At 38.3% G+C, this 27848-nt stretch overlaps 1 protein-coding gene and 1 pseudogene across 1 annotated transcript in view; one reads left to right on the top strand and one right to left on the bottom strand.

The window, feature by feature from the left end:
• Positions 1 to 8204: 8204 nt before the first annotated feature.
• SELENOT (selenoprotein T) overlaps positions 8205 to 27848 on the bottom strand; it is a 34194-nt gene continuing 14550 nt past the window's right edge. The window contains exons 2-6 of the mRNA XM_008008730.3: positions 17184 to 17294; positions 16199 to 16325; positions 14186 to 14273; positions 11955 to 12108; positions 8205 to 10977 (exon numbers count right to left, since the gene is read on the bottom strand). Of these exons, the coding sequence (XP_008006921.2) occupies positions 11984 to 12108; positions 14186 to 14273; positions 16199 to 16325; positions 17184 to 17294 (451 nt within the window). The 3' untranslated portion in view covers positions 8205 to 10977; positions 11955 to 11983. The remainder of the gene's footprint in view (positions 10978 to 11954; positions 12109 to 14185; positions 14274 to 16198; positions 16326 to 17183; positions 17295 to 27848) is intronic.
• On the top strand, positions 19331 to 26814 carry LOC140713562 (histone deacetylase complex subunit SAP30 pseudogene; annotated as a pseudogene).

Here is a 27848-nt window from a genome sequence, read left to right on the forward strand (position 1 = left end):
ACCAGCTGAGTGTCCTGACATTCCATTCATTTCTATTGATAACACTATCTACCTGAAGTTAGTGTCAGCTCCCACAAGTTAAGTGTTCGGTTCCACAAGTCTGTTCCCACTTCAGTTGCAGGTCCTGGATCACCCATACTTTTGACCAATCAGACATAAATCGGAGGTTCCCACAACCCTCAAGTTCAATAATTTGCTAGAATGGCTAACAAACTCAGGGATACACTTGACTTAAAATGTTCTGGTTTATTATAAAGTATACAACTCAAGAACAGCCAGATGGAAGAGATGCATAGGGCAAAGTGTGCCTAGCTCATGGGATTTCAGCAATACTCAAAAGAAACTCCTGTGCAGACTTCTGGAGCTCTTTCTCTGCATAGCTCTCTTCTCTACAGTTGTCTGCCATGCCAATTCCAAACCACCTTCTTGAACTCCAATCTGCTTCTTCAACTCAGTGAGATGACTGTTTTGTGCTTGGGATCCCCCAATCTGTACCTTAGTCTAAAAAGAGCCCCTTGGCCAGGCTCGGTCACTCACACCTGTAATCCCAGCACTTCAGGAAGCCAAAGCAGATCACCTGAGGCCAGGAGTTTGAGGCTAGCCTGGGCAACATAGCAAGACCCTGTCTCTACAAAAATTAGAAAGGCCATACTAGAAACCAACCCTGGCCAGATATAGTGGCTCACACCTATAATCCCAGCACTTTGGAAGGCCAAGGCAGGAGGAATGCTTGATCTTAGGAGCTCAAGACCAGCCTAGGCAACATAGCAAGACCTCACCTCTATTAAAAATAAAAAAAATTAGCTGGGTGGCACAAACCTGCAGTCCCACCTACTTGGGCGGCTAAGGCAGGAGGATCACTTGAGCCTGGAAGATCAAGGCTACAGTGAGCTATGATCACACCACTGCACTCCAGCCTAAGTGATAGAGCAAGACTCTGTCACAAAAATTTTTTTTTAATTAAAAAAATAAAAAGAAAGAAACCAACCCTGACAACACCTTGATCTTGGACTTCTGGCTGTCAGAACTGTGAGAAAACAAGTTTCTGTTGTTTAGCCCACCCAATCGGTGGTATTTTGTTATGACAGCCCTACCTAACTAATACAGCCTCCAAGGAGAAAACTTGAAACATTTTGTTGTAGTTCCTTGGTATTTATCTTTCTCTTGGGGATCAATGCCCTGCACTGTCTGTTGTCCAATTTCTGAGAGTAGTTGTTTCACATATTTTGTCTACTTCTAGTTATTTATATCAGGAAGGTGAATCGGGTCCCAATTACTTCAAGTCCCTTTGCAATGTGTTTTTTTAATCTTTTAACTAAATGAGTTTCAGAAATTTCTGAGAAGGGAAAAAGAATGGGGAATTGCAACTCTATCATAAGGGACCCTTGAGAAATCTGCCATCACTGCTCATTATCTTCCCAGAGAAGGACAAGTAAGTGCATCATGCCATCTTGCCTGGGGTGGGAGGGAGCATCCTATGTACTGTACACCAGGCAGCCCGTATGCCTTGCTAGATTTCAACAAGATAAGATATCTAGGTCCTACTCATGCTTGTATTGAATGAGAATATGGAGGTTCTCATTCAGTCCACAAGGGTAATCAGTTTAATTTCTACCATACAGGCCGGGTACAGTGGCTCATGCTTGTAATCCCAGCACTTTGGGAGGCCAAGACAGGCGGATTACCTGAGGTCGGGAGTTCGAGACCAGCCTGACCAACATGGAGAAACTCCATCTCTACTAAAAATACAAAAAATTAGCTGGGCATGGTGGCGCATGCCTGCAATCCCAACTACTTGGGAGGCTGAGGCAGGAGAATTGCTTGAACCTGGGAGCCAGAGGTTGCGGTGAGCCGAGATTACGCCATTGTACTCCAGCCTGGGCAACAAGAGTGAAACTCCGTCTCAAAAAAAAAGAAAAAAATTTCTATCATACAATTTTCCTTGGAATAAGGAAAATTCGTCCCCTAAGTGAATATCTAGGATCAGTGTCTTTCCTGAAATAAATACTCACAGTGTATTTTCCCTAGAGATCAAAGTCAGGATTGACTGGTCCACAAAAGACAAGGATGACTTCTCAGAAAAACAAGAAGGAATAATCACATTAAACCACTAGGCTCTTTAATTGCAATGAATCTCATATTCTCAGGACAGGAAAAAGGCTCCTTAGCCAATGAGCAGAAAATAGACAAGAAAAAAATTTAAATGATACCCAAAGTTTAAAAGCTAAATTGTAAAGATGAAACTAGATTTAAGAAGGGTAAAAAAACACTCAGAGGATACGAGGGGAATGTAACCACAAAAGTGAACATTAATTTTTAAATTGAATATATTACTTATAAATTATTAATCCAAGGTCGAAGATGTCTGGAGTGTGATGCTGAAAGTGCCCGGCATGCTTTTGTTGGAACCTCTACCTCTTCATCCTGCTCTCTGCCCACCATAGCCTCAGTGCAGACAGATTCACCCCTAAAAGCCAGATCTGATCTTATTCATCAGTATCATCAGCTCAGAAACTCCCTTTGGTTATTATCCACACAGTGCAGTCCAATTCCTCACCTCAGCTGTCAATGCCCACAGCCTGTTTCCTAGCATATCTCCCTCCACCCCCACCAATATACACTACGGTCCAGCCCCCTTCCCTATAGGAATTATCACAGAAACCCTGTGCTTCTGCTTTCTCATCCCTTTCTCATCCTCCTGTGCACTGTCCCCATTTATGGAAAATTATATACTCAAGCATCTAGAACCAATGCCCCCTCCTGCTCCTATAGGCCTCATGAGGCTTCTTGTCGTTTTGCTGTAACATTTTTGTGATTCTGTCCTCTGCTATACCATATGCACCTTGAATACAGGAATTGTGCCACACGTCTTCACAACGGTTACCCCCTACAGTACCTAGCACATAGTAATCCCTCCATAAATGCTCTCAAGAAGCTAAATGGAAACAGCATTCTGGAGAAGTTGGAAAATTAAATAGGATTGACTTTCGAACTGTACATTTGCTTGGTCCTCAGTACAGATTCCAAAGCTATTTCCCGCCCCTCAGTCAGCCTAAGCAAAGGTGAAAGCCCGGAGGATTAACACAAGTTATTTTCATTGTTGGAAGACATTTCTGAAATCTACTGGTCTGGAATGTTAATCACCTCTTACCATCCAACTCATTAATACAAATGCTTTGAAAGAAAATAAACCATACTAAAACCAGTCTTTTCTTTTTTATTTTTTTTGGTCACATTTCAAAGCTGCTTCTCACCACAGCTTCACATTCCCACACAAGTTCAAAGAAAACAGGAAGTGCCCTAGAAACACTGTGAACCCTCTTTCTTTGTGTCTTCTGGGGTAGTCCTCTAGCCACTTCAAGCCTCAAAAGTAGTTCTTTGGCTTTTTTCTCTAATCAAAAGAAGAAAAGAGCTAATAAGAGCTATTTCCCTTTGTCGGTTTGTTATCCTTGACAATCTTTCTCACTAACATGTTTGTTACCTTGAATTTAGCCTTTTATTTCATTATTGGAATGAAAAGCTTCCTCTGTTTGTTTTAAGCATAAATATGGAAAAACTACTCACAGAGGCAAGGGAGACTGCTTGAAATGACACTAAGCCTCCTTAACAGCTTTCAGCCTTTCAGAGTGGCTAGGAAACAAGCACTGCCCTCTCCCGTCTGGGGCCTGATTAGGATAAGACTCTTCCACCCCAGGCCCCAGCTAGAGGCGGTGGTTAAGAACAGGATCCATTACAGGACCCAAAGAAGCCACTCCGCGTGAGCCTGGAGAGTAAAACCCCAGTTGAGAACCACTGCCTTAACCATATTCATTCATTCAGTCAGTCAACGTTTATGGAACCACCATTTTAGCCTTCCTCAAGACTGTTCTCAGCATGTTTGTCATTACTTTCTACAGTATTTAATTGCTTTTTCTGGTATTGTAACTTTGTGTATTATTTTAAAACTCATTATCTTCATTTTCTATATAATCTTCCCACATGCATCTTCTGGATACAAAGTTCCTGAAACACATCTTCTTCTGTTACTGCAATAATCCTTGAGCATAAGGCTGTACTGCAGGTTATCTAGAAAACTTATACAAATTTGAAGATGACTCTATAATGATCACCTTATTTCTTAAGATGCTGTCCACACATACACACATTCCTCCACACATTCCTCCAAACCCATAGGGAATAACATGCAGGGGCTACACGCAGCCTCAGGAGAAACACATTTCCCGAGCATCTATTTTGCTTAAAGATTTAGGGAGTTAAGAATAATAAAACAAAATTTTTACATTAAACCCAGCAATGAACAATTTGAAATAAAATGTTTTGGGGATGAATTTTAAAATGAGACATCAACAAAATTGTGTTTTGCAATGGGCCACATTAGGCCACGGTCCCAGGCAGGCCAGTGCTTCAGCAAAGTTGAGATCTAGTTGAACACAGCATTTCACCAAATTAAAACGGCAAGAATGTTGAGAGAACACGTGATCCAAACCGCAGCTGAGAGGCAGGTGTGCTGTTTTTTTTTGAGATGGAGTCTTGCTCTGTCGCTTAGGCTGGAGTGCAGTGGTACCATCTTGGCTCAATGCAACCTCTGCCTCCCGGTTCAAGCAATTCTCCTGCCTCAGCCTCCCAAGTAGCTGGGACTACAAGGCGTGCGCCCCCACGCCTGGCTAATTTTTGTATTTTTAGTAGAGACAGGATTTCACCATGTTGGCCAGGCTGGTCTCGAACTCCTGACCTCAGGTGATCCACTCGCCTCAGCCTCCCAAAGTGCTGGGATTACAGACGTGAGCCACTGAGCCCGGACAGGTGTGCTGTTTTTAAAGTTACCTTACACATGAGGTAACCATGTTGCCTGGGACACATAGCTGGTAATCTCTGTGTGTTTTCAATTCTCATCAAGTAATCAGTGAACAGGATAAGTGGTCTGAAGAACTGCAATTTATAAACCTGCTTTTGGGTAAGGATCTTTCCAAGTGGGGAAATAGACCCAGTCAATCTGAAACCTGAATTTCGTTATATTAGGATAAGAAATTATTACGTAAACTTGCCTCCCTCTGGTGTATCTTGCACCACATACACCTGCCTTTTTCAGTTTATTTGAAAAATTTCAGCTCATCTTAGCTAAAGCATAAATGTGAAGTGAAATTGAGATTAAATTTGTAAGATTGCCTTGTTACTGTCTTCTTTCCTCCCGCCTAATTCCTGACAAAGTCCTCTGCTGTTATTCTGCTTTCCCCAAGCCCCCGCAAGGGTGCAGGGTTGGTTTGTTTGGTTTTGTTTTGTTGTCATAAGCTATATAGCCAGGGCAAGACACTTAACCTCTCTTGGCCATTTTTTTAAATTTGAAAATTGAAGTACTGAAGTAGATCTCAACACCAAATTTCTATACATCTGTATAAAACACAATTTTACTGGAAGAATCACATTTATGAGTCACCTGTTGCTTATATACATTATATACTTTAATATATTAAAAATTAATTTTATTCCTAAATTTTATGAGCTTTTTAAAAGACAAAATTCATCAGCATTTTCTAATACTATTTTTTAAAACGCTTAGGGAAAGATATCAACAGCACACTCTCTTTCAAACAGATCTGCTCTTAGCAACTCAAGAGTAATAAAGGAGTTGTAATTGTTTTTTTCCTCTTGTAAGAGTTGCTAGTACACAGAACAGACAAGTATGGCCAGTGGCCCAAGGGAGTGTTGGTAGCAACCTCCCTAGGCCTTAATATTTTTGTTTCTTAACCAAGCAATCAAGTGCTGGCTCCATCCATTCTAGACAACTCTCAAACAGGTTAAATAGCTACCTGATCTGAGCAGTACTTGATCTGAGCAGCCTATAACCACAAAGCAATAGGCTTGTCTTAAACAATTATAACCCTGAATGAGAAGGAGGTTGGGTGGAAGTGGTCAATAAAGGAAAAAGGGGTTAACAGATGACAAAATGGTCAGGGAGTAGATATCAAGTGAGAAAATTCCAAGATAGGAAATGTGACACACAAGTTGGACCAGAGTACTTTTCTGGGAGTTTAATCCATGCTCTCCTTCTTCCCTTCCCCTCCTCATCATCCCCCGTTCTCACCCCCTTCCCCAACTCTCTTCCCTAATTATGGTGAGGTTCATGGAGAAAATGAGGCCAATTTAGAGGAGAGTTCTGATTCTCTCATCTGAATTCCTGAAGCCAATTCTACATTGGACTTTCTCAGTTACATGAACTAATTAATCCTTCCAGGGAGTTGGTGGGGACAAAACAGTAGACTGGGTTTCCCTGGCAATTTAAACAGTTCTATTATGGTTAATTACTCTAATAAAGCTAAATATGTAAATTTTTCTCTACTCAGAATTCCAAGAATTTAAATAGATTTTCATTTAATGTGAAAATCAAAATCAGTTGTCACTGTAAATTAAGGATAATGTAGGCGTGCTATTGCCTGGTTTGCTCTGAGAAAATCTGGCAATTAAAACCAGTTATTTTATATTATACTCAAAGATTTAACACTTCCTTCTAAAAGAAATTCATGCAAAAGATTGTAAAGTGAAAACAAGAAAGGATGTGTTGCATTGATTAAGACGGGACAATTAAGTCAGTGTTTTCTTAGAAACATAATCTCCCTCTCATATCATTCTTTTTATCTCCTGAGCTCCCATTTTGCTGAATTTGTGTTACGTCATTCTATACATGTGATGCGTCTAGGACGAGTCATGAATCTTCTGCATTCTGCTGTGGTATGGCGCTACTCAGTGTAGACCAGTGGTCCCCAACCTTTTCTGGCACCAGGGAAAAGGTTGTGGAAGACAAATTTTTTCTGTGGAAGACAAATTTTCCATGAACAGACGGGGGGGGGGGGGGGGGGGGGTTGGGGGGATGGTTTCGGGATGAAACTGTTCCACCTCAGATCATAGGCATTAGAATTCTCAAAAGGACCACACAACCCAGATCCCTCGCAGGCTAGGATTTGGGCTCCTATGATAATCTAATGCACTGGTCTGACAGGAGGCAAAGTTCAGGAGGTAATGCTTGCTTGCCTGCCACTCACCTCCTGGTGTGTGGCTGGGTTCCTAATAGGCCACAGACCACTACCAGTCCATGGTCCAAGGATTGGGGACTCCTGGTATACACCACAGACTAACAGCATTTGCATTATTTTGAGGCTTGTTTGAAATGCAAATTACCTGGCACCATTTCAGATCAACTAAATCAAAACCATTAGGAGTGGGATCCAGAAATTTGTCCCAGTGATTTTTAAGCACATTAAGATTTTAAAACCACTACTGTTTGTCTGCATGCTTTTTTATTCTGCTCATGCTTAACAGAGGCAAAAGAAAACGTTCTATTAGTCTTGATATAGAATGGATGACTTTACAGCTTTCTACTGTATCTGAAACCAGTTCATATTTTTCTTCAAGATACAGTTTGGAGCTGGCTCTGTCTCTTTTTTGTTGTTGTTTTTTGTTTTGAGGCAGGGTCCTGCTCTGTCACCTGCAGTGGTATAATCTTGGCTCACTGCAGCGTCAACCTCCTGGGCTTAAGCAATCCTCCTGTCTCAGTCTCCCAAGTAGCTGGGCCTACAGGTGCATGCCACCATGCTTGGCTATTTTTTTTTTGTAGAGATAGAATTTCACCATGTTGCCCAGACTGGTCTTGAACTCCTGGGCTCAAGCAATCCACCCATCTTGGTCTCCCAGCCATGAGCCACTGCACCTGGCCTGTGGATCTATTTGTTTCTATTTGCTTTTCTGAAGCCTAGGGGAAAAGGAGCCAGCTGAATTTTTTTAAAAAGTCTGATCTTTGCTCTTTCTTCTGAGATTGTTAAATTGTCTATACCAGTTAATTCATTTTGTTTCTCTCCAGATTTAAGGATGTTAGTGTGTTTCAGGAATTCTGCAGGTTAGGGGTAAAGACAGACAGTGATGGAAACTGTTCCACTTTGCACCACTCCAGCATAGAATACATCACAGAGCTATTGACAGTTCAGCAGCACTGAAGCACAAGTAGACTGTAAGGCTTGAGAAGTAGCGTAAGGTCCAACAGGGTGGTAAGACTTGAGTGCCAGGCTGACAGTGGGTGGTAAACACTGGTCAGGTTAAGAAGCCATTAAAAAGTAATGACAATAATTTTTATAATGCAAAATTTTGCAAGTATAGTTACCATATAAAGTGCTCTAGTGTAGATTTAATTCCACAAAGTAGGAGTTCCTTTCAAATCAGCTTAATAAAAGTTTATTTTCACAATGCTACAGAGGTAAGTCCCCAAACTTTACAATCCTCATTTGTTTCTTTCAAAAAGATCTCTTTTTTTAAAAAAGGCTTTAGAATACCACACCATGTTTAAAATCTTGTAAGCTATTTTTGAAACCTAAATTAAATTCTGACAATGATAAAATGTTTGCCAGTCAATCAAAGTCCCAAACTAATTAACATTCAAAGTAAGAAAGGATCATCATTGGGATCTCATTATACTTTGATAGCTATAAAGGCTGACTCCTGTCATTAATAGTGTTAGTATCATAAGCAAATAATATCACTTACATTCTAGAAAAAGAAATAAGCATATTTGTCTTGCACTTCTTACACACTGAGGTATAAAGCCATGTTTTACCAATTTTTTTTATTAATGTACCAAATAATTTCTTCCACAATGGCAACTGTGTTAAAAACCCCCATAGCATTAGCCAACCTGCTGGCATGTTCTATGGTCTTCTAATTAATATAGTGCACAGACATTTATAAACTACACTGCCACAGTAATTTATAAGTAACTAATAAATATTGAAATGTTGGGAATATAACAAAACTACATTCTAAATAGTTTACTTTCCCTTTTTCCTTATATTATTACTTTTATATTCATTCTTCCCACTCATTTTTTCACTAGACTCTATTAAAGTCAAGATTTAAATATGGCTAAGCATAAGACAAAACAGATGAGTGTCAACAATATAGCTGAATTTTATCAGTGTCTAAGCCACTTAAAGCTATTCTCCAAAAGACAAGTTATTCAACCCAAGGCAAACAGAGAAAGTTGTATTTGAATCTTAGGTTCTTTATATTTTTAACTGTCAGGTCCACAGGAACATCCAAGGCTCAAGTTTTGAATGTCTACATGTCATGAAGTTAACTGTGGCACTAGTGGAATGTCGATTACTGAAGATGAACCCCTAGACACATTCAGCAAGACATTCAACTTGCAGAAGGCAGGGAATTTGGAGTGGTACACAATCAGATAACAAGATTTCAAGCTCTAGTCAAAGATGATGTTATACCTGAATAACAATTTCTAAGGAACTTGAATAACAATCTCTAAGGACTCTTGTCACTATATGAAGAACTGAGGTTAATGGCTCCACACTCTTAATTAAAAGGACAGTCATTTAATCATTTTCTGCAGTAAATTATTAAACTAACTTCCTAGCATCTGGAGATTACAGTATGTTCCACCTTGAAGCTATCACAATCAAGACCATTACCTGACATGCATTCAACAAATATTCAATGACAAACTATAAGGTTAAATGTTACAGAAAGTTAGGTCTTTTAACACCTAAGTGTTAGGTGGACTCAATGTTGAACCTTTCTGAGTGCCAACATGACACTTAAAGGAAATGCTCATGGAACATTTCAGATTTCATATTTGGGATGCCCAACTGGAAGTATAATGCAAATATTCCAAACTTTGAAAAAATTATGAAATCTGAAATATTTCTTGTCCCAAGCATTTTTGGAAAAGGGATACTCAACCTGTACCTTTATAATTTTTCCCTAAATCACTTTTGGCTCTACCACTTCTATTCCTATATGGAAGCTGAAGTATGTTATGACTGCTGTTACATGACTATTTTTCTACATTCTGGTTCTATTTCTGCTAAGTTATTCTTCCAGTTTTTAACAATTTAAGTTTTTTAAAAAACTGCCTTTTTAGAACTCTGAAACAGTATTTAAAAATTAAATTTAAAAAATTTTAAGTTTTGTTCATCATATACAGTAAAATTCTGATATATGATGTTAAACAAATTATTAGTCAGGTAATTTCTGTTCACCTAATATCAATGCTGTAAAGAGGGTCAAGTGAACTTTCTTTAGTGAGATGAGTTTCAATGATCCTACAGATGGTAAATGAACCTATTATTTGTATATCTAAAGTGTGTACTCTTATGAAATTATCCATAAATCAAAAACAAAAATTTCAGCAGACAATTGTTAAATATAATGTTAACAGGTACACTGAGCAATAAATTGAAACTTTTAAATTTAACTCATATCTGCTTAGTTTTTTATTTAGTTAAGTATAAAGGCCCAGTTAATTAATCAACTCATTAGATTGGTCAAGGCATGACACTTGAACTACACAATAGGATTTAAAAAGCAGTTGGTTTTTTTTTTAGTAGTTCTCTGGTAATCACACGCACATACACACATACACAAAAATTTGTAGAGTACTCTGAATATAGGATTTCCCCCATAATCTTGCATCTGCTATATTTTGTAAACTATATAAACCGGACATGGCCAAATTAGAGATGTCTGATAAACTCTTATAAAGTATTTGGGAACTTCAACTGGATTCCCAAAGAATCAATTTTAAACTATAAAAAACAAACATTTATATAAAAGCACAACAGATTTAACAGACATCTTTGGAAAAAAAATCAAATTGTAACTCAATTTTCTACTTTTTCAAATACGACTAAGAAAAAATGTTACAGGTAGTAATATCTACCTGAAAAAAAAAAAAACAAACAACACACATTAACTGGGTGATTTTGTGGGGGGTAGGGAAAACTATACAGTATTATTGCACTCCATGAATGTGCAGAATTCCAAAATATGCCAGCACTGAAAAACTATCTTGCATTGAGGTTTTCCAAGAGGTACAACGAGCCTGCCAAGAAAGCATCTGGTCTGTACTAACAGCTTGCTGTCTTCAGTACAGGCCTTCATAATGTCAGTCACGCTGCTCTTGCAATGATCCCTTAATGCCTGAAAGATATACAGAAAAAAGAATATTTTATTTCAAAAATCACTCATAAAAACTCTTTAGAAAGTCAATTCACTGATCAGAAAGAAACTGAAAACAACTCCGCTAAGTAAAAGTTAACTAATACCTCTCTGTGTTCACACATTAGCCTATAAATTTTTTATCTGGAGTATGTTCAAAGAATTTGCATACTCTCAGGAACTAATTACTTGAAGGTAAGGACAGGAAGTACACACACCTCTAGCATAATATATCAACTCTGGCCATTAGGAATTTAGAGCAAAGAAAATAAGGTGTTTCAGACCCAATTATTAAGCCTTGAAGATAAAATTACTAACAACCTGACTTTATTTTGGCAGGTCCAAACTCTCTTCATACACTTCAACATTTTAATGAAGAACACATCCCTCTGTTTAATCTTAAATTGAAAACTCAAGTGATAATTGTCAGGCCTCTGAGCCCAAGCCAAGCCATCACATCCCCTGTGACTTGCACTTATACGCCCAGATGGCCTGAAGTAACTGAGGAATCACAGAAGAAGTGAAAATGCCCTGCCCCGCCTTAACTGATGACATTCTACCACAAAAGAAGTGAAAATGGCTGGTCCTTGCCTTAAGTGATGACATTATCTTGTGAAAGTCCTTTTCCTGGCTCATCCTGGCTCAAAAAGTTCCCCCACTGAGCACCTTGTGACTCCCACTCCTGCCCGCCAGAGAACAACCCCCCTTTGACTGTAATTATCCTTTACCTACCCAAATCCTATAAAATGGCCCCACCCTTATCTCCCTTCGCTGACTCTCTTTTCAGACTCAGCCCGCCTGCACCCAGGTGATTAAAAAGCTTTATTGCTCACACAAAGCCTGTTTGGTGGTCTCTTCACACAGATGCGCGTAACAATAATATACGTAATATTTACTAACTTGCTGAGTCATAAGAATAAACAGGAGCCTATACATTAGCTATATTTTAAACAACTTACAAAAGAGTTTTCAGTGCTGATAGGTGGTGCTATGATCGATGGTGTGGGATTGAATCCATATGCACATTGAGCTTCATTTCATTGTCAAGAATTTGAACAAGTTGTTGCATGGATGGAAGATGACCAGATTCCAGCTTAGACCACACAGGTACATCTATAAAAATAAATGGCACCGTCCCCCAAAAAATTAAAGATGATTTTATAACATGCATTCATCCCACAAATATTTATCATCTATGTACACAAATGGGGATACAAAAGTAAGCAAAAAAGTACACTGCTTGCTCTTAGGGAATTTACATTCCAGTAGTGAAAATGTCAAAAGAACTACACAAATGGCTACAAAATTACAACTGTGTACTTAGAGCTAAAACTGAAAGGCACTACAGTACTAGGAGGGACATACACACAAGGCTGTCCCTGTCTAGTCAGATAAAGAGTATCATTTAAATGAGATCTAAAAGATAAAGAAAAATTACCATGACAGAGTGGGGATTCATGAGCGTAGAAAACCTTTGAGGGAGAGAACAGAAATGTAAAGACCAGAAAGGAGCTTGGCACATGAAATGTAAGAGAAAATCAGCATAGCTGAGAGAAATATAGAAGAGGAGTGATATAAGGGAAGATGGGAAGGTGGAAAGGATTAGACTGGGGTCAATAAACTGTAAAGGGACAGAGAATAAACATTTTGGGCTAGGGAAGATACACAGTCTCTGACACAGCTATTTAACTCTTGTAGCCTAAAAATGCAGTTGTAGCAATGCATAAACAAATGGACATGGTTTATTATTAATAAAGCTTTATTTACAAAACAAGCAGCAGAGGATAAGATCCATAAGACCTTTGCTAACCGCTAAACTAGATAATACAGAGCTTTTTGGCCACATTAAATGTTCTAGTCTTTATCTTGAGAAAAAAGTCAAGTCATTTAATGAATTGGGAACACTCAAGCAGCAAGATAAAATTTGCATTAAAAAAGTTATTGTTTAGGCTGGGCGCAGTTGCCTGTAATCCCAGCACTTTGGGAGGCCTAGGCAGATGGATCATGACATCAGGAGATCAAGACCATCCTGGCTGACAGGGTGAAACTCTGTCTCTACCAAAAATACAAAAAATTAGCCAGGTGTGGTGGTGGGCACCTGTAGTCCCAGCTACGTGGGAGGCTGAGACAGGAGAATGGTGTGAACCCGGGAGGCAGAGCTTGCAGTGAGTTGAGATTGCACCACTGCACTCCAGCCTGGGCGACACAGCTAGACTCCGTCCTCCCCCCCCCAAAAAAAGTCATTGTTTAGAACAGATATCGGTCAATTTTTCTGTAAGAAGGCAGAAGCTAAATATTTTACGCTTTATAGACCAAGAGATAAAAATCAAGAACATTATATAGGTACTTACATAATATAAATTTCTATGAATTTTTCATTGATGCAACTCAAAACTTTAGTTATAAGCAAAGAAGTTTGAATTTCATATAGTTTCCATGTGTCACAAAATATTACTTTTATTTTTTTTAACCAAAAAGTGTAAAAAACATTGTTAGCTCATAGGCCATATTTGCCAACCCCTGGTTTAGAGAATGTAGAAAAGGGTAATAAGTTAATTGTGGCCTGGACTAGGGTGGTGGTAGTTAAGATGAACAGAAGGTAGATTTTTGAAAAATTTAGGAGGTGGAATTGAGAAGACTTGGTAATCCATTAAATAGGGGGAGTAGGGAAGACGATGATATTATCATAGGTTTCTGGCATGGGCAACTGAGTAGACAAATGATGGTGTCATTAAATAAATGAGAAATGTCAGAGGAGGAGCAAAAGAGTTTACAGACATTATAGGAAGGAGAAGTTAGCAAGCGTTTATTTTAGAATAGGTTATGTTTAAGATTCCTGAGCACAGCATTTTAGGAGACTGACAGATATACATTTAGGGATCATCATACAGATGTTATTTTAAAGCCATGGGAGTACATAAAGTTCACAGAGACAATCCGATATAAGAAGAGGGCCAACTCCTCAAGGAATTCAAAGATGTGAAGTTCCAGTAGAGGTAAAGAGATTAAGCTGAGGGAGCGAATTTAAAAAAAAAAAAGTTAAAATTTTCTAAATTCTATCTCCTGAATTTTCAAATAAACTTATTTTTATACAAACACTAAAGAAGTTTCTATTATAAAAGATAAAAGCTTGATACTCATTATAAATCATTTAAAATCTATCACAAAATGCAAACTATTCAGAACCTACCATTTAAAGTTATCTCAAATGCACCTGTTGACATACACTGGTTCTCAATCATGTTGCTCAAGAAGAAAACCATCATACATGCATAGACCTAAAAGAAAATATAATTAAGCACAACAGGCAAAGTCATTTTTGGCAAATGCTCTTTTCAATCTACTTTAAAAGTTCCCATAAAAACTATTACTGTTATTCCGTATGTTCAGATACCATACATAAAGCAAAAGTAAACCAATATTAATTTGCAGCTCTACACATGCTGAAGCATTTATAGATGATATTCATAATGTACACAGAATTTCTAAGAGATTTCATAATAGCCTTAATAAGCTAAACAAAAAAATACAAGCATAAGAGTTCACGTTACCATTTTTATAATATATGAATTCATAAGAGACTTGTGATGCAAAATTAGTAACTCCATATAATATTCAATACAACCTGTATATGTTTCAAACAAATCATTTTAAGTCAAACTAATAAAGTACGTTAGAAAGCACAGGCATATCAAAGCACATTCATTCACCTTTCAAAGGCAAATCTATACTCTCCTAAAAGTGGCGAGGTGTTTCTTGTTGGCCAGCAAAGTTTTACTTTAACAAAATCACTGGACTAAAAGTAGGATGCAGTGAGAATGCCAATTCACAGCAAGCTGTTTCAGAAAAATAAATCAAATGTTCACAGCAGATGAGAAAGAGCTTTCCCTACTACCCCACAGGAGCTAGGTGGGGTTTGTTTTTACAGGAATTACTCTACCATTTGGGAATGTTAAGTATATTTTCATGGGAACAATACACAAGGAAATGTCATAAAACCTACCAGGTAGACATATATTTCAATTAGAGATATCACTTGAAGATATTTATATTAAGAAGTCCTGCCTGTTACTGGAAGAAATGGTTACCAAAGAAAAAGAAGTACAGCTACGCAGGAGTCCGCTAAATGTATTCAGCCTAGAATTAAAGGACAAGACCAGATAGAAGACTCCAAAAAAGAAGACTTCATAAAAGGAAGCCTAGAAAAATCTAATCCATGAGAAAAATAAAAATTAGACACATTTTAGACAGGATGGTAAGCCCTCCAGAAAAAAATTATTTTAAGTAAAATAAATTAAAATGGCCGGGCGCGGTGGCTCAAGCCTGTAATCCCAGCACTTTGGGAGGCCGAGACGGGCGGATCATGAGGTCAGGAGATCGAGACCATCCTGGCTAACACAGTGAAACCCTGTCTCTACTAAAAAATACAAAAAACTAGCCGGGCGAGGTGGCGGGCGCCTGTAGTCCCAGTTACTCGGGAGGCTGAGGCAGGAGAATGGCGTGAACCTGGGGAGGTTGCAGTGAGCTGAGATCTGGCCACTGCACTCCAGCCCAGGCGACAGAGCGAGACTCCGTCTCAAAAACAACAAAAAAAATAAAAATAAAAAAATAAATTAAAATAAGAGTAATCTAGAAAGAATGTATGCGGCAACAAGACCCTACAAAGGAAAAGAGAAACAGCACAAAGTTCTTAAGTATATTTATATTGTTTCTTTCAGGCAATTATTCAAACAGATCCATAAACAGAAGAGGCAAAGGATAAAGAATTTAAAAAAAGACAGATGAGTTTTGATAAGAACAAGTTAATGGGAATCCCCTTTTTAATGTGAATCAACCCACTAATATGACATTAATTGGTTTAAAAGGTCTACATTATGTATATATGTTTTGTTGGATACGATTTGACCTAAGTAATACAATCAAAATCAGATAACAAATTATTTTGTGCCCAGGTTATACTAAACTAACACCTCCCTGTCCCCCAAAATTAAAAAGGATAAGACCTAATCATTCTTAATATATCAATATAGAAATGAAGGTCAAAGGAGGTTAAGTGACTTCCCCAGAGATAAAACAGGTATAAATTAAAATAATACACGTTAACAGTTGAATCAATAACAAGTATTCAAAATAAGAAAATTTATTAGAATATTTCATTGACAATGTAAAAACCTACAGTTACCAAAGCTATTAAGTTACATACCTTATTTTCTTGGCCCCACTGCCAGATGCTAGGAGCTTGCATGCCAAAGAAAGCAAAAGGATCCTTGCCAACAATTATTAAGCCTATTAATACTAGTTTGAAGACTGATAGGAAAGATGCTATGTGTCTATCAAAAGAAAAGAAAAAAAATAATCAGAAGCCACAATTTCCAACCTATTTTAAAATTTAGTAATTCAAGTGTATGTAAAGATTTTCTAGACACCAAATCTAAAAGTTACTTATAGAAAAAGCAGGCTGGGCACGGTGGCTCAAGCCTGTAATCCCAGCACTTTGGGAGGCCGAGGCGGGCGGATCACGAGGTCAGGAGATCAAGATCTTCCTGGCTAATACGGTGAAACCCCGTCTCTACTAAAAATATAAAAAAAATTGCCGAGCGTGGTGGCGGGCGCTTGTAGTCCCAGTTACTCAGGAGGCTGAGGCAGGAGAATGGCGTCAACCCGGGAGGCGGAGCTTGTAGTGAGCAGAGATTGTGCCACTGCACTCCAGCCTGGGTGATAGAGCAAGACTCCATCTCAAAAAAAAAAAAAAAAAAAAAAAAAAGAAAGCAATTAAAGTTTATTGTGCAATTTTAAAACAAAAAAGTTTAATATATTTAAAATAAACTGAAAAATTAACCCACAAATTTATATAGAATTGGCCTTTAAAAATACTATTATTTTATGAAACACAGAATACCAGTTTCTGTAAAAATTTAGGATTGTTATTCTATTTCTACAATTAAAAATACACAGGAAAATACATCTTTAGAAGGGTTGCCATCTCTGAAATGACCCTAATTCCTTCTTAAAGAAAAAGCCTTCTATATTGGGTCAAATAAACTTGTTATATATAAAACAGCATTCTCTGTATATTATTATAACCAACTAAGTAATTACAATAACTAAGGACAGCTAATTAAACCAATTCACAAACATTTATAAAATCAAATAAATTATTTTCCTTTTAAGTTATTAAAATTTCTTACCTATATATTGGTTGAGGGAGGTAATTCTCTCCTTCAATGCGGATGTCTGGGTACCGCTGGCTGATAACCCGCATGTACTCCTCAAACACCCGCCTATAACCTCAGGAGACACTGCAGAAAAAATAAGTGTTTCTATTAAGTCATTTAGCATATACCTAGATTTATTTTGTAGTTAGATAAAGCCTAAAAATTATCAAGATGACAAATTTTTCTCAAAATCAGTCACAAATTCATAATAATTGAACCAGGATGACAAATACATGGAATTTTTTAATAATACATTTCACATATTTCAGTTACCACCCCCTCAAATCCTTCCATTAAGACATTAAACTTTATATATGCCAGTAATGCGGCCTGATTTTTTTTAAGGTAGAAAGAAAAAAAGAACATTAAACTTTATAGATTTGGGTTACTGTTGGACAACAGCAAATACCTATTCACATTCAGCATACTTTGAGCTCTCACACAGATTTGGCCATTTTGGGGGAGTATCAATTACTTGCATAAATAGTGAAATGAAAACAATTCTTATTCATCTGAACTAGAGACTTTCAAATTTGGGACACAAGACTTTAAAAAAAAAAAAAAAAAATCAAGGCATGAGAGAATGAAACTCTGGTTCTTATTCCCATTCTGCCCCTAACCAGGCAAACTTGTTTGCCCAAGCACAACAAAAGGAACTTAGACTTAGATCCCTTCTAACTCTAAAATTTGATTCTACTTTGCAAAGGAAAATGAAGATTGGGAACATAATTTTCAGTAATATGGACAGAAAATCCTTATCATTACTCTAGAGATGAAAGTCTCTAAAGTCTCTTAAGCAACTTACTTTCAGATATATGTTGCACCAGCCAAAAAAAAAAAAAAAAAAAAAAAAAAAAGGAAATATGCCACCAGAGTGCATATGAGAGAAAAAAAGAAGATGGTACCATTATATCAACAGAAGAGCTTACAAATTCAGGTAATATTGTTAAACACTAAAGTTCACTAAATTCTAAGTTAAGGAACAGATAAATATAAGGTACCACTTGGTACAGAGGAAGTAGGGTCAGTAATTAAGTTACAGTAAACCCTGAGGTGCCAGCTTTGTCAATCAAGGAAAAAAAACGATAACCACTACTACCAACCCAAAGGAACAGCATGGAGTTTCTATTTGACAGGGTAAAATGGTAAAAAATATGAGTAGATCTCAATTTAAGAAAACCTGTTTTTTTTTGGGGGGGGTGGGGGAGCGGTAAGTGAGAAATTCACCAGTCTTTCTTTATAGTGAATATTTCCTTTACACTTAGAATGAATGTCCCTTACAAGTCTAAATATTTTGCAAAGAGATGCAAATCTCTATACTTAAGTGAACTTATAAATCTCCAAATACTATCCTTAACATCCACCTAATGTTTTATTATTACCATTGTTGTACTTTTTATTCTGTCTCACTATATGCTGGGCTTTTCTGAGTTCAATTACTAATTTAATATAATTTCAAATTTATTAAAGGTGCAAGAATAGTATAAAGATCTTACATAAACACTTCATCTAGATTCATCACATATTAATATTCTGCCACAATTGCTTTCTCTGCAAAAATTTTTATAAATCCTTTCTTTACACCAAAAAAGCAAAAGCAAACATAAAAAAAGTTTAATATTGCTTTTTACAAAAACAGTCTAGATAACCTATAAGCCTAACTACCTTAAAATCAAGAAATGCCACCAGATATCAATGTCCAAGTTTGCACTGGTGTTTACAATGGAATTGACTAAAATAACTGTATCTTTCTAACTTTTAATGCAGTAATTTGAGAACTAGAGACTTGGTTAGTCAAAACTTGTATTTTATAGATGAAGGGGGGAAAATGAAACCCAGAGAGATAAAGCGACTTTTCCAAAGTTATGCATCCAATGTATTATTTCACTCACTCAAATATTTACTGAATGCTTATTACATGGTAAGCACTGTAGTAGGCAGTGGGTATTTAGTGGTAACACAGATATGGTTCTGTCCTCACTTAGTGCCAGGGCTGGGACCAGAACATAGTCTTTGTGATTTGGGGTTCTAGGCCCTTTCCACGAGACCCCAAATTTAACAATTTGATGATTCAAGAGCTATCCTTCATATGTCCAGGAAGTAAGTTCCCTTTGTCCACAATGCCACCATCGGGTACCCATAAAATTGGCCTCCTGGGTTTTTCCATGATGAAGATACAGAGATTCTTCTGAGAGGAACAAGCTTATGAGCCCTAAGAAGTCCCTTAAGGGAAACCCTAAGAGACTCAACTAGAGATGTGCATATGCGCAGGCTGAACTAACAGTCAGATTCCCCCTAGTTACCCACTTTTCTGGCTAATGTGCTTAGAAGCATAAATCTACTTGGTTCATCAGGCCGTAAATCTTCAGTTAAGTCTTAGAACTTTGTGTGAAACTCCAAATAGAATTCAGCTAATAATCTCAGATTCCAAAAAGGACTTTAAAACGGAACTTTTCTTTCTTCTGAAAAATAAAGCAGTTTATAAGACGGCCACAACATATTTTTAGACAAGTTTACTTATGCATATTCCTCCTTATATTTGCTTCCAGACTTGTGAAGAAAAACCAAGGAACTTTTTTTCCTATATAATTGCTTTCCCTAAAATAATTTTTCTGTTGTGAAGCAGCAATCACTACTACTAACAGATGTTTTCCAAAATGTAACATACCAAGGTGGACAAATGTTAAAGGTATACATGGTAAAGAGCTAGTAACCATCACCTCTACCACCTCGCCCAGTTCTTTCAAATGATTCCACTGTTTCTAGGTCAATGAGTTAAAACTGCCTCTCCCAGTACACCTCCAAAGAAATATATGAACATAAAAATGTTGCATCAGCTGCCTATCCTTCTGCCCCTGGACTAAATGTCCTTAGTAATTAAACCTAACTCCTGAAATCTTTTTTTTTTTTTTTTTTTTTTTGAGATGGAGTCTTGCTCTGTTGTCTAGGCTAGCGTGCAGTGGCGCGATCTCAGCTCACTGCAAACTCTGCCTCCCACGTTCAAGCAATTCAACTGCCTCAGTCTGCTGAATAGTTGGGATTATAGGGGCCTGCCACCGTGCCCAGCTAAATTTTTTTTGTATTTTTAGTAGAGATAGGGTTTCACCATGTTGGCCAGGCTGGTCTTGAATTCCTGACCTCATGATCCACCCGCCTTGGCCTCCCAAAGTGCTGGGATTATAGGCGTGAGCCACCACGTCCGGCCGAAAAGAAATCTTAAGTCTATCACTTTGCAAATCCCTTTCTAGTAATACAGAGATATCTTACTATATGGAATCAACTGTTGCAAGTGCTTGATTTAAAATATTTTGGAAACTACTTTTCTAAAAGAAGATCTTGCTTACATATTAGATGATCTATGCATAACAGAAAGGAAATTTTGAAAATACAGCAAAATCTCTTGTCCATGCTATTTTAAATTGATTTTGTGCTTTTTAAAGTCTATCATAGGCTAGGCATGGTAGCTCACATTTGTAATCCCAGCATTTTGGGAGGCTGAGGCAGGAGGATCACTTGATCCTAGGAGTTCAAGGCCAGCCTAGGCAATACAGTGAGACTCCGTCTCTACAAAAAAAAAAGAAAAATTAGCCAGGTATGGTACCACATACCTGAAGTACCAGCTACTAGGGAGGCTGAGGTGGGAGGATCGTTTGAGTCCAAGAGGTGAAGGCTACAGTGAGCTGAGATCACACTACTGCACTCCAGACTGGATGACAGAGCAATATGTGTTCAGTGTCCTAATTCATAGTGCCAACCATCCCACTTTTACCTTCTCTATTACATTTGCTGCTAATTGGAGTCAAATGCCTACTTATATCAAACTTGGGCCAATCATAAACCCCAGTCTCTCGCATCCTCATTAAAAGACAACATGAACAAGATCGCAGATATTTACTGTTACAAAATAAGTATTTGTTTGTGGTTTTCTATTTTCACAATATCTCCAATTCACCTTCCCGTTTGATTCACAATAGTTATCCACGCATAGCGTTGGGTCCCATTTACACAACGAGGCCCAATTCCTTGCCATAGCTGATGTTCCAGAAATACAAACCTGTAACAAGAAGATCCAAACAGAGTTCCTTCTCTAGAAATGAAGAATTGGGATTTTAAAAAATGACTATCGGCCAGTGCAGTGCTGTAATCCTAGCACTTTGGGAGGCTGAGGCAGGTGGATCACCTGAGATCAGGAGTTTGAGACCAGCCTGGCCAACATGGTAAAACCCTGTCTCTACTAAAAATACAAAAATTAGCAGGGCTTGGTGGCACGTGCCTGTAGTCCCAGCTACTTGGGAGGCTGAGGCATGAGAATCACTTCAACCCAGGAGGCGGAGGTTGCAGTGAGCCAATACTGCACCACTGCACTCCAGCCTGGGAGACGGTAAGACTGTCTCAAAAACAAACAAACAAAACAGCTGCAAACACTCTGAATGCAGATAAAAAGTGTGCTCAGTTATTTTTTTTTTTTAAGTTACAAAAACAACACAAGTAGTAGCTTATCAGGTTAAAGAACTATATTACATGAGACCAGGTGATTTCTCTTACAGCTGCCGCACTCTTAGAGCATTACACTGTCTACCACCGTAGAAATACACACAAAATGAGCCTAACACGTGGCTTCTAAGATGTGGAAAGTCCTGGCTTCTTTATTGAGTTCATTCAAATGTCACCTGAAATCAATCTACAATCAACAGGTAAAAGTACAAGATAAACAGGAAATAAGCAATCCTTCCACCTCAGTCTCCTCAATAACTGGTACTATTGGTATATGCCACCATGCCCAGCTATTTTTAAATTTTTTGTCGAGATGAGATCTCACTATGTTGCCCAGGGTGATTTCAAACTCCTGGCCTCAAGTGATCCTCCCGCTTCGGCCTCCCAAAGTGCTAGGATTACAGGCATGAGTCACCATGCCTTTCCTGAATTTGTTAAAACAATTTTTTTTTTTTTTTTTTACATTTCCATAATTACTAAATAAGAGAAAAGATTTAAGACTAGTTATAAGAAACACAGGTTGGAGAGAGATGAGAGGGAAAAAAGGAACACAGACTGAGAGAAACAAATGTACTCTGAATATAATATTCCTTACATATCCAGCCTGCTTCTCTCAAAGCAGTCCTCCAACTCAGCTCCATTATTTGCTTTTACTATTGCAACTGGGCTTATCACCACATACCCATAGCTGCCTTTCAACTATTATAATAATTGGTATATTGCTTTCCACCTATCCTCCCTCCAATCAATTCAGCTGCCTGAGTGTAGATTCCATCATAGTATTTACCTGCGTAAAACCATGTCTCACTTTGGCTGGGTGCAGTAGCTCATGTCTGTAATCCCAGCACTTTGGGAGGCCAAGGCAGGTGTACTGCTTGAGCTCAGGAGTCTGAAACCAGCCTGAGTAACATGGTGAAACCCCATCTCTACAAGAAATACAAAAATTAGCTGAGCATAGTGGCATGCACCTGTAGTCCCAGCTACTTGAAAGTAGACATTCAAATAGCACTTGATTAATATTGACACATTCCCACTTTATTCAAATGACAATGAATTACAGAATCAATTTTAACAGATGTTTTATAGAAGTATTTATATGGTCTATATAATTTCAATTGTTTTCCCACTTCAAGCCCTCTGTGAAACAACTCATAAATTCTAAATTAATAATATCCATTTCTTATAAAAACGATTTTAAAATTCTTCCATCTTCTTACCTACTGGATTTTTGTTCTCTTACCTCTTTCCTATACCTATCAAGGTTCATCTGAATTACCCTGGCTTCTTTAAATATTCTTCCTAGCTGAACTAACCATGAAAGAGAAACCCTGGATCCTAGTTCTAGCTCTGTCACTAAACAAAAATCTTAGATAAACCTACAAAGTCTACTTTTCATATTTTCATGTGTAAAATCCTTTCTAGCTCTAAATTCTACACTACTCCCTTCTAAAATCCTCCATTAAAAACAAAACGAAACAAAAAAAAAAAAAAACCAAAAAAACCCCTCCATTTCTAGTCACATCTAACCTGCTTTTCCAAGCAAGAAACTTCAGGTATATTTATTTTGACTAACATTTAAAATCTGACAAGCTAATCTGTAGCTTCTAAGAATTACTAGCAGGATGGACGTGCCTTACTTGAGCTTCCTCCCACTAGTCATCCCCCACCTGCCTCCATTCACAGCTCCTAAGAATCTCCAACAGAATATCCAGCTAACTCGAATAAAGTTTTATATATCTGTTTCCTTTGTACTTGTTAGCATTCTCAATTTATAACGTTTATTATAACAGCGTCTATAAGCCCAATTTATCTTTTTCTGGCACTGCGGTGCCACTACTCAAAACTGTTCAATAGCACCTTACCTTCTCTTGATCCCAAAGCCTTAGATTTTTAAAAAAATAAACATGAAGTGTACTGTCTCTTGATGAATAACTGCATGTGCTTTCTCCTGTGGCCAGGGTGGCTTGATCACCATTCATCTTTTGCATCTTGTACAAAACCAGTAACATATCTATCTGTACCTGTAACTACTGCCAGTCTTCAAGAGCAGAAGAGCCATCTTGCAAAGATCCTCTCTCCAAAAAACCTGTGAATCAATCAAGTGGCCAACACACCATGTGTTGAGAATCTTAGGGAACCTAATGAGATGAATGCACCGTCATGTTAATTTAACCTGAACCTCTCAATCATCTCTGGGTCTTTTTCTCTAAAAAAAAAAAAAAAGTTCCCATCTTCTGCATAGTTTAGTGAAGAGAATGTCCCTAAAGTAACCTTAGATGCATCAAAATTTACAATTACCTTCCTTTATTCACTTTTGTGCAACTGCAATTTATATGATATAACACTCCACAAAACAAATCAAAAAATGTATTAAGATGTTTGTACTACGTCCACTTTTTTTTCAGAAAACTACCTTCAGACTATTAAGTTATTACTAGGCAATGCTTTCCACATATAACAAGGAAACATGCTTTAACAGTGATTTAAAATTTTAAATAAGTGTGTCTGTGCTATGGTTTGAATATGTCCTACAAAAAGCATAGGATGAAAACAAACCTAATGCAACACTGTTGGGAGGCAGGGTCTAATGGGAGGTGAGGCTGCAAGTTCAATCACTGCTTTCGCTTGCCCTCTCTTTGACCTTCCACCATGAGCTGACTCAGCAAGAAGGCCCTCAACAAATGCCAGTACCTTGACAGTGAACTTCCCAGCCTCCAGAACTATGAGAAAGAAATTTTTCTTTATAAATTACCTTGTCTGTGATATTCTACTATAGCAACACCAAACTACGACAGTTTTTTATGTATAATTCTGCTCAAAAACCTTTAAATCTTTCGGACTCTTCCATCTTCAAGAAGGTACAGTAAAAATGTGAATAATGCCAAGAACTCTACCTTAGATCTTGAAAAATAGATAAGCTGGAGTTTGTGTGTGAGGAGGGATTCTGTCTAGAGTCACAAACAATCTTAATGAGAAATATAAAGTATCTTTTAAAAACTCTGCTTCAGAAACATGGCTTTTTGGTTTTAGACAATGTGTCTAAAGGATAAGCACAAGAGATGAACATAACCAAAAATAAACTGGGCTAATTAAAATAATAAAAGCTAAAACAAAATGAACTTTGGAGATTAGTGCAGAATATAACAAAAGTGGCTTTTTAACTATGGGCAAAATAAGAAGATGGAGAAAATAGGCTTACCAGCAGTTTTAACTCTTATTTCTGTTCTGATTCAGCCAACAGGGGAAAAAACATTAAGATTTATCAGGCCGGGCGCGGTGGCTCAAGCCTGTAATCCCAGCACTTTGGGAGGCCGAGACGGGCGGATCACGAGGTCAGGAGATCAAGACCATCCTGGCTAACACGGTGAAACCCCGTCTCTACTAAAAAAAAATACAAAACCTAGCCAGGCCAGGTGGCGGGCGTCTGTGGTCCCAGCTACTCCAGAGGCTGAGGCAGGAGAATGGCGTAAACCCGGGAGGGGGAGCTTGCAGTGAGCTGAGATCCGGCCACTGCACTCCAGCCCGGGCGACAGTGCGAGACTCCATCTCAAAAAACAAAAAACAAAAAAAACCATTTATCAGATACCTATGTCCTTGAACAAACTAGCTAGCTAGCTAAATTCTTACTAAACCCTCAAGACAATCCTTTGAAGTTCTATCATGCCCACTTTATAAATGAGCAAACAGACTCAGAGAGGTTAACTTGTTTTAGTCATATAACTAGTAGGTGGCAGATCCAGAATAAGAATCAAAATTATGTGAGACCACCCAAATTATGACACCAAAATCTAATTAACCTCAAAGGAAAATAAGGCAAAGGGTCTTAACAATAGAAAGAATGACCAACATTAAAAAATATATATATAGCCAGGCGCGGTGGTTCACACCTGTAATCCCAGCACTTTCGGAGGCCGAGGAGGGCCGATCACTTCGGGTTAGGAGTTTGAAACCAGCGGGGTTTCAGCCGAAACCCCGTCCCTACTAAAAATACAAAAAATAGCTGGGCGCGGTGGCGGGCGCCTGTAATCCCAGCTACTCAGGAGACTGAGGCAGGAGAATCGCTTGAGCCAGGAGGCGGAGGTTACGGTGAGCCGAGATTGCGCCACCACACTTCAGCCTGGGTGACAGAGCAAGACTCTGTCTCAAAAAAAAAAAAAAAAAAAAGCTGAGGTCCCCATGTGACAGTGAGCTGGGTCCCCGCTCCAGGAGACGCTCGACTCTGCGTCTTGGCCCTCAGCACTGACCACTGTTTCGGCACCAGCAGCAGCAGACCCAGTTGGTGTTCTGCCATGCCGCTACCTTAGTGTGCAGAGTGAACTGCCGCCGCCGGAGCGGCCAGGGGAGTGGGGATTTCTCTCAGCGCCGGTACCCCGGAGCTCGGAGACAAGAACGGCTTCACGCCTGACGAGGTGAGCCGCGGTGGGGAGGCGGCAGCCGCAGTGGCTGCCGTGGTTGCCGCCGCCTCGGCCGGGAAATCGGGGCTGAGGGGCGGGGCACAGGGGCGGTCTCAGCGGCTGGGCCCCCGGGGGCGGCCAGGCCAGGCTCCGGACAACTGTGCTGCCTGCGGAGGATGGTGAGCAGTGCGGCCGGGCGGCAGGCAACGCCAGCTTCGGCAAGAGGATCCAGAGGAGCATATCCCAGAAGGTGAAGATCGAGCTGGATATGAGCGCAGGCATCTTTACATATGTGATTATCATAAAAACTTAATTCAGAGTATTTGAAACAGAAGAAAGAGAAAAGGGAGTGATGATGATGGAGGTGATTCACCTGTTCAAGATACTGATACCCCAGAGGTTGATTTATACCAATTACAAGTAAATACACTTAGGAGATACAAGAGACACTTAAAGCCAGCAACCAACCAGGACTTAACAAAGCACAACTTGTTGAGATAGTTGGTTGCCACTTTAGGTCTATTCCAGTGAGTGAAAAAGACATCTTAACATATTTCATCTAATCAGTGAAGAATGACAAGAACAAATCAGATCTCAAGGTTGATAGTGGTGTTCATTAGAAGATGTGGAATTGAGACTAAAAACTTGGATGTTAACACTGTTTACTGCTTTTTCACATGTAGAAATGTTCTTTGTGTATTTTTTCTACAAAGGATTTTCTCTGATTTTATTTCGTTTCTGACTCTAATAATTAGTTGGAAACTGATGTAAAATGCGCTTTCCTAAATTAAAAACTATTTTAAATAAAGGTTACTACTATTAAAAAAAGAAAACAAAAACAAATACACACACACGACTCATGATGCAACACTACTGTGGCAAGACCGTTAAAGAGAGTCAGGAAATCAGCTCTCTCACTGACAAACAAGACAATGGTCAAGTCCATTAACCTGCTTTTGTCACAGTATCCACACCTGTACAATGAGAAGAATGACACCTGCAATACACAGGTAAAACTCAGAGTACTCAAGAGATAAGGCACGTAAAAGTGATACATGTATGTAGGTAGGTTATCACCATTATTAGAAAAATGTTAACAGCATTTGGATACTTTAAATATTAGTAAAACATTTTTTAGTCTCCTTTCCTGAAGGAGTTCACAATCTAATTTCAGAGAGACAAATACACAGCAAACCCTGGGGAACAATTATAAGGTAAAGCAGAAGCAAGCCCAGAAAGCAATGCACAAATTACAAACACAAATTAAAGAGCAAGGAGAGAAAGAACAATAATTTCACTGGTGTATCTTTCTATCACACTTCTCTTAGGTCATCAATTGTGTATATTCTATCCTTTTCTTCTACCAGCAAAATTGAAAATAATGAAACATGAACGCCACCTAATTGAAATGTTAAGACTGTTTTTAGTTACTAAGATGCAAATTTGAAGAAAAACCAAACACAGTGACATCCTGAATTTGTAGTGCTGAGATAACCAAATCAAATCAACCTTAAGTAGTTCTGCTTAATGACATAACTACTTATCAAATGAACACCTTGTCAAAATGAAAAGGGTACCTTTATACCTAACAAAAAGACTATCTTGCTTGAGGTACAAATGCTAGGTTTCATAATACCAAACTATAACAAAATTAGTTAAGCTACCTTCAAAAGCAAGCACTGTAATATGACAATAGAGACCGATCATAAGTAAAACAGTTGGGTTTCATTTTCATTCATATAACTACTAG

Source organism: Chlorocebus sabaeus, chromosome 15 (genome assembly GCF_047675955.1).
Source record: "Chlorocebus sabaeus isolate Y175 chromosome 15, mChlSab1.0.hap1, whole genome shotgun sequence".
Classification (NCBI taxonomy): Eukaryota; Metazoa; Chordata; class Mammalia; order Primates; family Cercopithecidae; genus Chlorocebus; species Chlorocebus sabaeus.